Consider the following 11,575-nt stretch of genomic DNA (forward strand, 5'->3'; position numbering starts at 1 on the left):
ATTAGAAAATAGAAAATATATTTTAGGTTTAAAAAATACTAACCATAAATTTATATGTTCATTTCAGTTGAAGTTTAAAAAATAAAGTTTGAACTATTTTTAGTTATAAAACATATATGATTTTTTTTTAAAATTTGAAGTTTTAAAAAATTAAGTTCGAACCGCTAACCAAAAATTTATATGTACATGTAACTTGAAGTTTACTAATCATAAATTTATACGTTCATTTAAATTGAAATTAAAAAAATAAAGTTTGAACTTTTTTTATTTATAAAACATACATGTTTTTTTTAACTTAAAGTTTAAAAAATTAAGTCCGAACCGCTAACCATAAATTTATATGTTCATTTAAATCGAAGTTTAAAAAATAAAGTTTGAACTATTTTTATTTATAAAACATATATGTTTTTGTAAACTTAAAGTTTAAAAAATTAAGTTCGAATTGTTAACAAAAAATTTATAGATATATGTTAATTTAACTTGAAGTTTAAAAAATAAAGTTTGAACTATTTTTAGGTATAAAACATATATGTTTTTTTAAATTGAAGTTTTAAAAATTAAATCTGAACAGCTAACAAAAAATTTATATATTAATGTAACTTGAAGTTTAAAAAAATTAAGTTGAAACCATTTTTTATTATAAAGCTTAGAAAATATATTGATGTGAAATAATGCATAGTAAAATAAAATGTATCAATTAAACAAATTAGGTAATTAGATAAGAAAATTGAAAAGTCACCTAAATAAATAAATAAGACATTAATTAAGTAATAGTTGGAAAAGGGTAACCAAATAAATTCACAATTCAAACTCATATATTTATAATAGTATAGATATTTGTCAAATTTTTTCTTAAAAAAAACAATAAACACCAAAACCATGAAGAATCTACTCCCAAACCACAAAATGCCTCACAATTCTCACATGAATTGAAAGAGTCCAAATCCTATATTACCGTTTCACAAACATTACTCGACATGAATTGCTGCAAAACAGTGGCACAAGACACACGTTTCTTCCTCCCAAATGGAGAAAAGAACATTGCAAATAAAAGATGGGATTCTATTTCAGCATCCATATCTAGTACTATTTGTGTTAGTCTTAAGCTTTATGGTTATGGACCCGTTCGGGTTGAGTCCGGTCGGGGGAAAAGACTTTAGGCCGGTAAAGAATGATATCGCACTTTACCATCAAGTCATGGAGACTTGGCCGGGAGATAACCGGAGCCGGCTTGGACTAGGGAGATTGGAGTTTAAGGACGACGTTTTCGGGCCCGAATCGTTGGAATTTGATTCTCGGGGTCGTGGTCCATATGCTGGACTAGCTGATGGACGTGTGGTTAGGTGGATGGGGGAAGATGTTGGGTGGGAAACATTTGCACTAGTTACAGCTACTTGGTAAGCTCATTTTTGGAGACAATATATCAAATATAAGCGCAAAAAGTATGGATAGGTAACCATTTTTATGCAACCTTGTCTGCAGGTCTGAGAAACTATGTGCAAAAGGTGTCGATTCAACAACAGCGAAGCAATGGAAGCTCGAGTCAGATTGTGGGCGTCCCCTCGGCCTGAGGTTCGACCTGGAAACCGGAAACCTGTATATTGCAGATGCTTACTATGGCCTACTTGTTGTAGGTCCCGAAGGAGGCCTGGCCACTCCTTTGGCGACGCAAGTCGATGATGGCACGCCTATTCTTTTTGCTAACGACCTTGATATTCATAGCAATGGATCCATCTTCTTCACAGATACTAGCAAGAAGTACAATAGGGTGTAAGTTCATGTACATGGAACCATTCGACCATAAAGTTCACCACCAAAACGGATTTGGTACCACAAGTTTCACGACTAACAAAATCTTGAATGCAGGAACCATTTCTTCATCTTGTTGGAAGGGGAAGCAAGTGGGAGACTTCTCAGATACGACCCTCCAACAAAAACAACACATGTTGTGTTGGAAGGATTAGCATTTCCTAATGGAGTCCAGCTCTCAAAAGACCAATCTTTTCTACTATACACGGAAACTACAAATTGCAGGCGAGCATAGTATTATTACTAAGTTATTTGTTATTATGATATCTGTGTCCCCGTACACTATAACATAATGCGATAGGATTTCTAACCATGTTACAGGATCATGAAGTACTTCTTAAAGGGTCCGAAAACGGGCACGACACAACTTGTTGCAAATCTACCAGGATTCCCTGATAACGTGAGAATAAACGATAAAGGCGAATATTGGGTGGCGATAGACTGTTGCAGGACTCGTGTACAAGAGATTCTAGTCCACAACCCATGGCTGAGAAGCGTGTACTTCCGGCTACCTATCCCGATGAGATACTTGGCTAGAATGGCGGGAATGAGAATGTACACTGCGATATCAAAGTTGAGTGATGAAGGGGACATTCTGGATGTTCTTGAAGACAAGGAAGGTGTGGTGATGAAGTTGGTGAGCGAAGTGAAAGAGGTAAATGGGAAGCTTTGGATAGGGACTGTGGCGCACAACCATATTACAACTCTTCCTTATCCTCTACAAATTTAGTTATGTGTGTGAATTTGATCCAATCTGTTGTTAGAGAAAATATGTAATTCTGATCTGTTTATTCTCTTTCAATCTTAATCTATAATTTGTTCTTTGTTTTTCATATAATTAGATTATTAATGCCTTTTATTATTGGTTCGATGAAAAAAATGTTTGATTATTCGTATTGTCCGGAATACTAATTGTATGCGTTATAATAATAAATTTATATAATATACCATTATAATCGAAAAAGAACAGAAATTTATTAGTTAGGAAAATAAAATAAAAACTTCATATCCAGAAACTCTAAAACATTATCTTAAAAAATTCATTATACTATATTTTCATACCAATCCGAAATAAGAATATCTATGATGATTTTGTTCCTAAATACATATAATTTTTAAATAATTAGATCAATACTCACAGATTTAACGTTTATATAAATTTAGATTATATTAAAATAAACTATGACATTTACTATTAAATATTATTATAACTATATTTTTAAAAATTAAATTATAATTTGCGAGTCAACTCGATTTCCTGGTACATTTTATTGGAAGGAATTACAAGAATATTATGAATTTTAATAATTTTAATCAGAACATAATCATAATCAAAACATATAATTTGGGAGTTTTAAAAATTGAAATATAATAAATGGTATCATATCTTCCAGTTTCTGCTTCTCCCAAGTACTGCTAAATCATGTTGAAGCTCGTCTCCTCCTCTTCCAAATCGAAATCATCTTCCGTAAAATCTTACTCCTTTCCGATTCGTTTTCCACCTCTGCACAATCTTTTAGAACATAGCGATCCCCACTCTGTGCGCGCGCAACCGAAGGTTCTTTATTCATGTCGGCATTCTATAAATTCGGCAAAGACCGAATTTTTAGATCATAATAGAAATGGGTTTTTCTCATCTGGCTTCCCCAAAATCCCGTCAAAAATTAAAGAACTTTGTTGGGCCGGTATTGGTTTTTGGAGGCCTCCGAGTTTGGTTGGTACAATAAGGAGTTTCAGTGGTGAATCGGTGTGCAGAGATTCTTTAAATTATGATGTGGTGATTGTTGGCGCAGGACCCGCTGGATTATCTGCAGCTATAAGATTGAAGCAGCTATGCAAAGAAAAGGATGTTGATTTATCTGTCTGCGTTGTGGAGAAGGGAGCGGAAGTTGGTACGTCTTTGCTTCTCCTTTTTACCTGCCAAATTGAATGTTTCGTTATATGCACATGCAAACGAAGCTTTCAAGTTCGAATTTTAGATAAAGGCAGAGCCAGTATATTTGGTGAGATTTACATTTTTATGAAATTTTTAAGAGTTAAATTTGAATATTTTTTTAGTTAAGAGAGCTGGGCATGGTATTATGAACTGTTTATGGAGTGATGAGCTAATGTAGTTTTTACCTATTCTCTTGAAATATTGATTTGGCATGTGAAAGTACTGAAATAATGTGGAGATAGTGTGTAGGATTAAAATTTGATGATCTTTAACAGCGGGGACTATTTTGTGTCTATATAAAGATTCCAATGGTCTTGCTTTTTTCCTTGGAGTCTTTAATCTTTTGTCGGAATGGATTTGAAGAATGGAGACTTCATTTTTCCTTGTGTTCTAAACTGCTTCAGCTTCATTCTTTATCAATATGCCAACTCTTTGTTAAATGTTCTAGTTCACTGTTCAACATGTTGATTTCTAAACAACTTAACTGTGACCACCCTTTTTGTGGTTTGGTCTTTAGGTGCTCATATACTATCAGGGAACGTTTTTGAGCCTCGAGCATTGAATGAACTACTTCCAAAGTGGAAACAGGAAGAGGTTTGTTTTTGGTTTTGTGTATATGTGTGCCCTCTAAAGATCAAAAGCATGTTCCAAATGCAACTTTCAGTTCAGTTTCATAATATATTCAAATCTTCTTTTTGAGAGAATTTGACCGGAGCTTGTGTTTGGCAATTTCGATGGATATCTTAATAAATCATGCTGTTGTTTTGGAACTGACAACCTTTCTATTAAACATACCTTGAGAAGAAAAGAATAGGTTGTTGCAAAGTGTTACGCAAATAGTTTGGAAGGTGCGGCTAGATGCTTGGGAGGACTGAAAGAATTGTTACCTGAACAATACAATTGGTTTATGTTGACTCTGCAGATGTTCAAGAATGAAGGCTTAGAAGCTTTTGTGTTGAACGTTCTTAATTATTTTCTGACACCAATGTTTTGTGATCAAGGATTCTTTCTGTTTCCGTTTCCCTTTCCCTTTCCAGTAGTGAGTTGGTAAATACCAATGCAATAAACTCTGGTTTGGATGATTAACATCATCCATTAGGATGAAAATGTGTTCTTCCCACCTCTTTCATAAGCAATCAAGCAACATCCCCCCACGAACCGCTGAATACATTGCAAATATTGTGGCTTGGTATTTCCGAATAGTATTCTAGATTAGCTAATTTTAAAAAGCTAACAGTGTATGATCAAAGTTCAAATATTTGAAGTTAGAAATGATGTTATTCATCTATGATTGATTGTGCTTGATACTCCACTTTTTTGTTCTTATCATACCTGATACTCTAGTTTAGGTCTTACTGGTTGATGTTAATGCAGGCGCCTATTCATGTCCCCGTGTCTTCCGATAAGTTTTGGTTGCTTTCCAAGAGTCGTGCTTTTTCCTTACCGTCTCCTTTTAATAACCGAGGAAATTATGTTATAAGGTAAAGCTATAGAGTTTTTCATGTCTTTTGACGACAAAATTATATAAACGAGACTCGTAACCATTGAGGCCACTTATTTGGAAAATATTTTGAAAATGTTCTACAGTTTTACTACTTTGTTACCTTGTATACCATGTTCTGACTCGGTGGAATCCTGTGATCCCTCCCACGTGGAGTTTTTTTTATCAAGAATAATAATGTTCCTTCCCTTTTTACTGGTAAATTGCTTCTTTTCTTATGTTTAAGTTCCTTGATAATATTTCTTGTGATGGCGACAACTCCAACTTTGAAGCTGAATCATGGAAAGTGCTTCTTTTTGTTTTCGAGGAGTAGGAATCTTGAAATGATTTTAAAGTATAACTATGTCAACATATTCATGTCTTTATACAGACGAGCTTGGTATACATGCAGTTGTCATTTATACCCTCATTTATTAATGCTCAAGATACTTTTCAGTTTGAGTCAGTTAGTACGGTGGTTGGGAATGAAGGCTGAAGAATTAGGAGTTGAGATATACCCAGGCTTTGCTGCTAGTGAGGTAAATTTCTTTTTTTTTTTTTGGGATCACTTTCTGATGAAATTTTGTTCTTATTTATCAATTTACTTTCAGGTATTATATGGCACAAATGACAAGGTAATTGGCATCGCAACAAATGATATGGGAGTGGCTAAAAATGGCTCTAAGAAAGAAAATTTTCAGCCTGGCGTTGAACTGAAGGGCAAGTATTATGACCTAACAATATACTTGCGTGTATCTGTTTGAAATGAAGAACAACATGATATGTTCTCTTTCTGTTCGACATCTTCCTTTTGTAGACTGAGTTTGCTATTGTAATATATAGGGCGCATGACACTGCTTGCAGAAGGTTGCCGAGGATCTCTATCTGAGGTTTTCAGAAAATTAACTTAATGTCTTGATGATATTAAAAAATCCCTTGGATGGGTCTGAATAATGTTATAACATGTTTTCATACGATTTGTGCCCAGAAAATAATTAAAAAGTACAATTTGCGAGAGAAAGGGCAAGGGCAACATCAAACTTATGCTTTAGGACTCAAAGAGGTGATTTACAGTATCCCACATCTTTACACTCACTTTTCTATTTTTATTTTGAACAAAGCATCCTTATTGTATAAGAAAGGGAATAAAAAATGCTTCTTAATCTTTCCTAGTGTTTGGATTTTGGAAAGCTGAACTTGTTCCTCAAATAATGTATTGGCAGGTTTGGGAAATTAGTGCAGACAAGCATGATGCTGGCGCTGTGCTTCACACCATAGGCTGGCCACTGGACCACAAGACTTATGGGGGCTCGTTCTTGTATCATATGAAGGATAGGCAGGTAATTCCAATATTATGTGTATTGAATAACAAGAAGGCCCCTGTGATTGTCATACCAGAAAATTGCGCTCAAATTGAACATTTCAGTTTGAAATACTTACTCTACTTCTAGATATATTGTGCTCTTCCAGTTCAAACAAATATCTTGGGTTATAAATTTAATTTGCCTAAAAGAAAGTTCATCTCTGATCTCTGATAGAAAGAACTTATCATCTAACTATTTAGGCTTTTGTTGTTTTCATTTCTAAAAGAATCTGGTTGTTGGATGGATATCATGACTCAATAATCAACTCCATGCAAAAAAAAAATTAATATCTAAGTACACGCTGCAGTTTAAATTTTAAAAATTTATAACAAGTGTAACCCATTGAATGGTGCTACTTAGTTTCCAGCGTTCTCATTTCCAATTTAGCTACAGAAGAGGGTAAGTTTTCATACCTCCTGCTTGTTTAACACGAATTGTGCATCTTTTGTCTCAACTTATGTTTCAATGTTGTTTCAGTTTATGCCTTGCATATGGGGCATACCAACCATCTTTTAACGTATAAACCTTAATTGAATTTGAAATGTGGTCTTATTTTTCCATCTTACAGGTGGCTATCGGCTTGGTGGTTGCCTTGAACTATCACAATCCTTTCTTAAGTCCATATGAAGAGTTCCAGGTAATTTTGATGAACAATTAATGTTTTCATTTTGCTTGTTATTTCTTCACTGTTTTCTTCTACCCTCTGGATTATTCGTGGCCCCTGCCCTCTGAATTCTGCTTACTGAATTTATGAAGGAATTTAAATATCTTTTTTTTCTAATATCTGGCAACATAAGTGCCTGTTTCATGCCAGAAATCTCAATCTTGATTTTATTTTATGTATTTATTTCAGAAATTTAAGCAGCACCCAGCCATCAGACCTCTTCTTGAGGGAGGTACGGTCCTTGAGTACGGTGCTCGCACTTTAAACGAAGGCGGCTATCAGGTGTATGAGAGTTGTTTTTTGCTTTAAATATTTAGAGTTTCAATATCACTGAGAAAGTAGAAAAAAAGCAGAATTCCAATGTTTTCCTAGTTTTATTCATTTCCGTAATATTCCAGCCAATTTAATATTCTTTAGATCTTATACAATTAGAATTTTATGTTAGTCAAATTGCAGTCCCTTCCATATCCAGTTTTTCCTGGTGGAGCAATCATCGGATGTTCTGCCGGTTTTCTAAATGTTCCAAAAATTAAAGGGTCTCACACTGCAATGAAATCAGGTACTGGTGACTGAATTTATTATTTAAAATTTTTCCATTTAATTTGTACTTGATATTTGACAGTGAATATGAAACCCACGAGAAAAGCATAAAATGTTTGGTTATTATAAATCTGTCTTCAATGCCGATGATAATTGCGGAAAATCTGAATATTTGTAGTGTTGCTCAAGACTTGCTAATTGTATAGTTTAAAGTTCTTTACATATAAATTAACTTTAATTGGTTTAAGTAAACATAATTCCTTATGTTTTAACCTGTTTATGTTTTGGCATTTATCTATGGAGAAAATTTTACTGCCCTTTAAGAGGAGAAACCCTCATCTGGGGTTGTTCTTGGCAAAATAAAAATTATACTTTCTCCAAATCAAGAATCAAGGGGTTTGTTAAAAAATACTGCGTAGTGAGACTAGATGTACAAGCACCATATTTGTCAGTGGTCCAAGTGGTCCATATTTAAGGCAATGAATTTTTGACTTGGAATAGGATTGATTTCATGGAACAACCAGATTTAATCAACATAATATACTTGTGATGGGCACTTTATATGTGAATGGATTTAATTATTGTAAAGGTTTTCTAATATAAATTAACAATAAATACAAAGTGTATGTGAAGTTTGGTGGTTTTAAATATTTTAAGGATCTGTTTGGCAACACAGATTTGATATGTCAAGGAAATATTCTAAGGTATCTGTCTGGATAAAATTTCATCATATATTTTCAGTTTATAAATGACAACAAAGAATCCAATGTAAGCATGTTTATTCACTTTCTGTCTCAGGAATGCTTGCTGCTGAATCTGTTTTCGGCACACTCCATGAAGATTCACCTTTAGAGGCCTTCTGGAGCAGTTTAAAAAATTCGTGGGTATGGAAGGAACTTCATACTGCAAGAAACTATCGTCCAGTTAAGTGTTTTTATTTGATAAAAATTACACTTTCAGAGTAACTAGGTTGGTGTTTCTGTTTGGTAAGAAATGAAATGTATTTCAACGCTCTCAATTTTGTCGCAGCGTTGGCCATAAAGCTCATTCTCACGGGGATTTTAAAATGTTTTATGTACATGTGATCCTAAGTAGAACTTGCTTGTATCAAACTAGATAAAATCAATTTACCTTATGTGTTTGTGCTGCCTAGTTGTATTTTTTGGCCGTTATAGACGCAGTTCCCCCCACCCCCCTCTTCTCTTCCTTTTGGTTTATTTTATGCTTACAGGTGAGATTTTACCTACTTCCCCTCACCCACACGAACAAGTTTGTTCCTTTCTGGAAAAAAGAGAAATTTGTTGCATAATAATATTTCCTACAGTTTTGAAAATCTAGATAAAATCAATTAACATCCAACTAGAAATTTGTCTTGTGTGTATTGCAGGCATTTGAATATGGGCTCTTTCCTGGTTTGGCTCTAAGTGCCATAGAACAGTAAGATTATCTCTAATTTGTGCAGGTACATATGTTTTTTTGGGAATATAATAACCAACATAATTTGCCTTTGGTGGTAGCTACGTAATGAAAGGAAAATCTCCATGGACTCTGAAACATGGAAAACCTGACCACGAGGCAACTGAGGTAAGAACTTTTTGCAATATAGTCGCACACTTGTTATTGTACTATCTGATGGCGATTTTCTATCTTTGTAAAGTATCGGTTTAGCAGTTTATCGATCAGTTACATTATTATTAGCTGAAATGAAAATATGATTATTCTTTCTTGCTGATACTGATGAACAAAATTTTAAGGAAGCACGGTTGTGGGCACCAATCGATTACCCAAAACCTGATGGTGCTGTATCGTTTGACATAACAACCTCTTTGTACCGGTACTTTCTCTACTCTAGTTTATTTAGACATTTATTCATTGGGAATCCTTGGAAAAGTCATGAAAAGAATCTGCGTCATTTGATCTTTTTCTGTAGGCCTTACAATTTTTCATTGCTTTCTGTAGGCCTTCCAATTTTTCATTGCTTTCTGTAGGCCTTTCAATTTTTCATTGCTAAATTCTATGTTCCATTTTCAATTAGGAGCAACACAAATCATGATCATGACCAACCTGCTCACCTGCGTCTGCGTGATACAAAAGTTCCCGAACTTGTAAATTTACCAGCATATGCTGGACCTGAATCCAGATACTGCCCTGCACGCGTTTACGAGTAAGTATGATTTTTATATTATGAATAAATGTTTTTCATCGTCACTGAATCACTTCTATGATCCATATAGGTTCATTGCAGATGAGAGTGGTCGGTTAAAGCTGCAGATCAATGCTCAGAATTGCTTGCATTGCAAGGTAATAAGCTACACGATTTCTAGCTTTAGTTCAAAATCCAAAAAATAGTAATTGAAATTTTATGGATAATTCTACCATTCGGTTGCCTTTGTTTAGGCTCGCAACACTTGTTTTTCCACACGATTCTTTGTAGTAAACATTAATGAGGCAGAAGTTTTCATACTTATTCAGGCTTGTGATATTAAAGATCCCAAGCAAAATATCGAGTGGACGGTGCCAGAAGGCGGCGGAGGACCAGGCTACACAGTCATGTGATAATAATGGAGTCCGAATCTTGTCGCCATGCTGTAGCTGTAGGGGTATCAAAATGTTCTTTGATTCTGTAGAAGTATAGAATAAAAATGATGTTTTTTTGAGAAATTTGGGTTTTTTGCTCGCATAATCTTTGCTTGATTAGATTTTTCTTTGGTTTCCTAAAATCCTGGACTCTCACCTTTCATTACCACCAATTGTTTTCCCTGGATAGCCCTAATCCTCCCCCAACCAATTATAATAAGAAAAAAAATTTAATAGCCAAACCCGAAGTTGTTTTGGATGTATTGAATTTAACTTATATAAAGACATTTGATTTGGGAATATATTTTAAATTTAAAAATCTATCATAGTTACTAACATTCAGAGAATGAATTTAAAATCATCGGAATTAAATTAATATAAATAAATTGGATGACCTAAAATAAAGAAGAATTCATGATTCCAAATAACTTATTTCCAATTCCATGAATTTCGATTATGATTTTATTATTAACAATAAATAATAAATCAAATCTTAGATCTATATCTTAATTATTTACACGTTAGGTATAAAAAGTAGGGCAAAAACTTGTGTGAGACGATCTCACCGGTCGTATTTGTGAGACTGATCTTTTATTTGGGTCATCCATGAAAAAGTATTACTTTTTATGCTAAGAGTATTACGTTTTATTGTGAATATCTGTAGGGTTGACCCGTCTAACAGATTAATATCCGTGAGACGGTCTCACATGAGACTCACTCAAAAAGTAGAATGTATTTTAAATGATAATGTCAGTGAATAAACTAGAAATTCATCATAATTAACACGAAATATTATATATATAAACATATAATCGATGAATTTGAAGTTTATGATCTTATTTTTTTAAACAACAAAAATAGATTTGAAATAAATGGATTTATAATCTACAAATTCAAATGCAACCTTAAATAATTTTCTATTTGGGAAAAATAATGTGTCAACCCCACTCTGTAGGTTTGGCTTACTTGCACACATGTGCCACTTCCCCCAAAATCATTCATTCTTATTAAACCTAGCAGAATATGTTTTGAACCACCTTACATTCGACATCATTTTAAACTTCTGAGTCAACTACCTCACATCTCCAAAGGTTTTTATCATAAAATTTGTTTAAAAGCTTGTTGACATTTTCCTAGTAACTGTTGAAAAAAATCAGAAGCAATATTCGAAATGACTATTTTACTCACTACTGATAGCTGAATTG

General features: G+C 33.8%; 2 protein-coding genes across 3 annotated transcripts; both read left to right on the forward strand.

Moving 5' to 3' along the window:
* Nucleotides 1–875: 875 nt before the first annotated feature.
* LOC140829985 (protein STRICTOSIDINE SYNTHASE-LIKE 13-like) lies at nt 876–2,667 on the forward strand. Its single transcript, XM_073193265.1, has 4 exons — nt 876–1,397; nt 1,483–1,770; nt 1,867–2,034; nt 2,131–2,667. Exons 1-4 carry the CDS (start codon nt 1,027–1,029, stop codon nt 2,537–2,539), a joined length of 1,236 nt encoding a protein of 411 aa, XP_073049366.1. The 5' UTR covers nt 876–1,026; the 3' UTR covers nt 2,540–2,667.
* Nucleotides 2,668–3,181: 514 nt separating this feature from the next.
* Nucleotides 3,182–10,493, forward strand: LOC140829429 (electron transfer flavoprotein-ubiquinone oxidoreductase, mitochondrial). Of its 2 annotated transcripts, XM_073192658.1 has the most exons (18): nt 3,183–3,701; nt 4,263–4,339; nt 5,120–5,226; nt 5,683–5,764; nt 5,837–5,945; nt 6,069–6,115; nt 6,214–6,288; nt 6,449–6,565; nt 7,158–7,226; nt 7,443–7,535; nt 7,710–7,812; nt 8,592–8,716; nt 9,181–9,230; nt 9,311–9,377; nt 9,548–9,627; nt 9,829–9,957; nt 10,028–10,094; nt 10,266–10,493. In XM_073192658.1, exons 1-18 carry the CDS (start codon nt 3,233–3,235, stop codon nt 10,347–10,349), a joined length of 1,950 nt encoding a protein of 649 aa, XP_073048759.1. In that variant the 5' UTR covers nt 3,183–3,232; the 3' UTR covers nt 10,350–10,493. The 2 variants fall into 2 exon arrangements, 1 of the variants encoding a protein (XP_073048759.1); XR_012117464.1 differs by lacking the exon at nt 10,266–10,493 and having other exon boundaries at nt 3,182–3,701; nt 9,552–9,627; nt 10,028–10,095.
* Nucleotides 10,494–11,575: the final 1,082 nt, after the last annotated feature.

Source organism: Primulina eburnea, chromosome 4 (genome assembly GCF_022965805.1).
Source record: "Primulina eburnea isolate SZY01 chromosome 4, ASM2296580v1, whole genome shotgun sequence".
Lineage (NCBI taxonomy): Eukaryota > Viridiplantae > Streptophyta > Magnoliopsida > Lamiales > Gesneriaceae > Primulina > Primulina eburnea.

What these genes read in the sequence shown, in the direction of transcription:
- LOC140829429 (XM_073192658.1), top strand. Translation starts at nt 3,233, where the DNA reads ATGTTGAAGCTCGTCTCCTCCTCTTCCAAATCGAAATCATCTTCCGTA. An exon ending in GGAGAAGGGAGCGGAAGTTG is followed by an intron (nt 3,702 to 4,262) that starts GTACGTCTTTGC and finishes TTTGGTCTTTAG; the next exon opens with GTGCTCATATACTATCAGGG. An exon ending in CTGACCACGAGGCAACTGAG is followed by an intron (nt 9,378 to 9,547) that starts GTAAGAACTTTT and finishes CAAAATTTTAAG; the next exon opens with GAAGCACGGTTGTGGGCACC.
- LOC140829985 (XM_073193265.1), top strand. Translation starts at nt 1,027, where the DNA reads ATGGAGAAAAGAACATTGCAAATAAAAGATGGGATTCTATTTCAGCAT. An exon ending in AGCAAGAAGTACAATAGGGT is followed by an intron (nt 1,771 to 1,866) that starts GTAAGTTCATGT and finishes TCTTGAATGCAG; the next exon opens with GAACCATTTCTTCATCTTGT. An exon ending in ACGGAAACTACAAATTGCAG is followed by an intron (nt 2,035 to 2,130) that starts GCGAGCATAGTA and finishes ACCATGTTACAG; the next exon opens with GATCATGAAGTACTTCTTAA.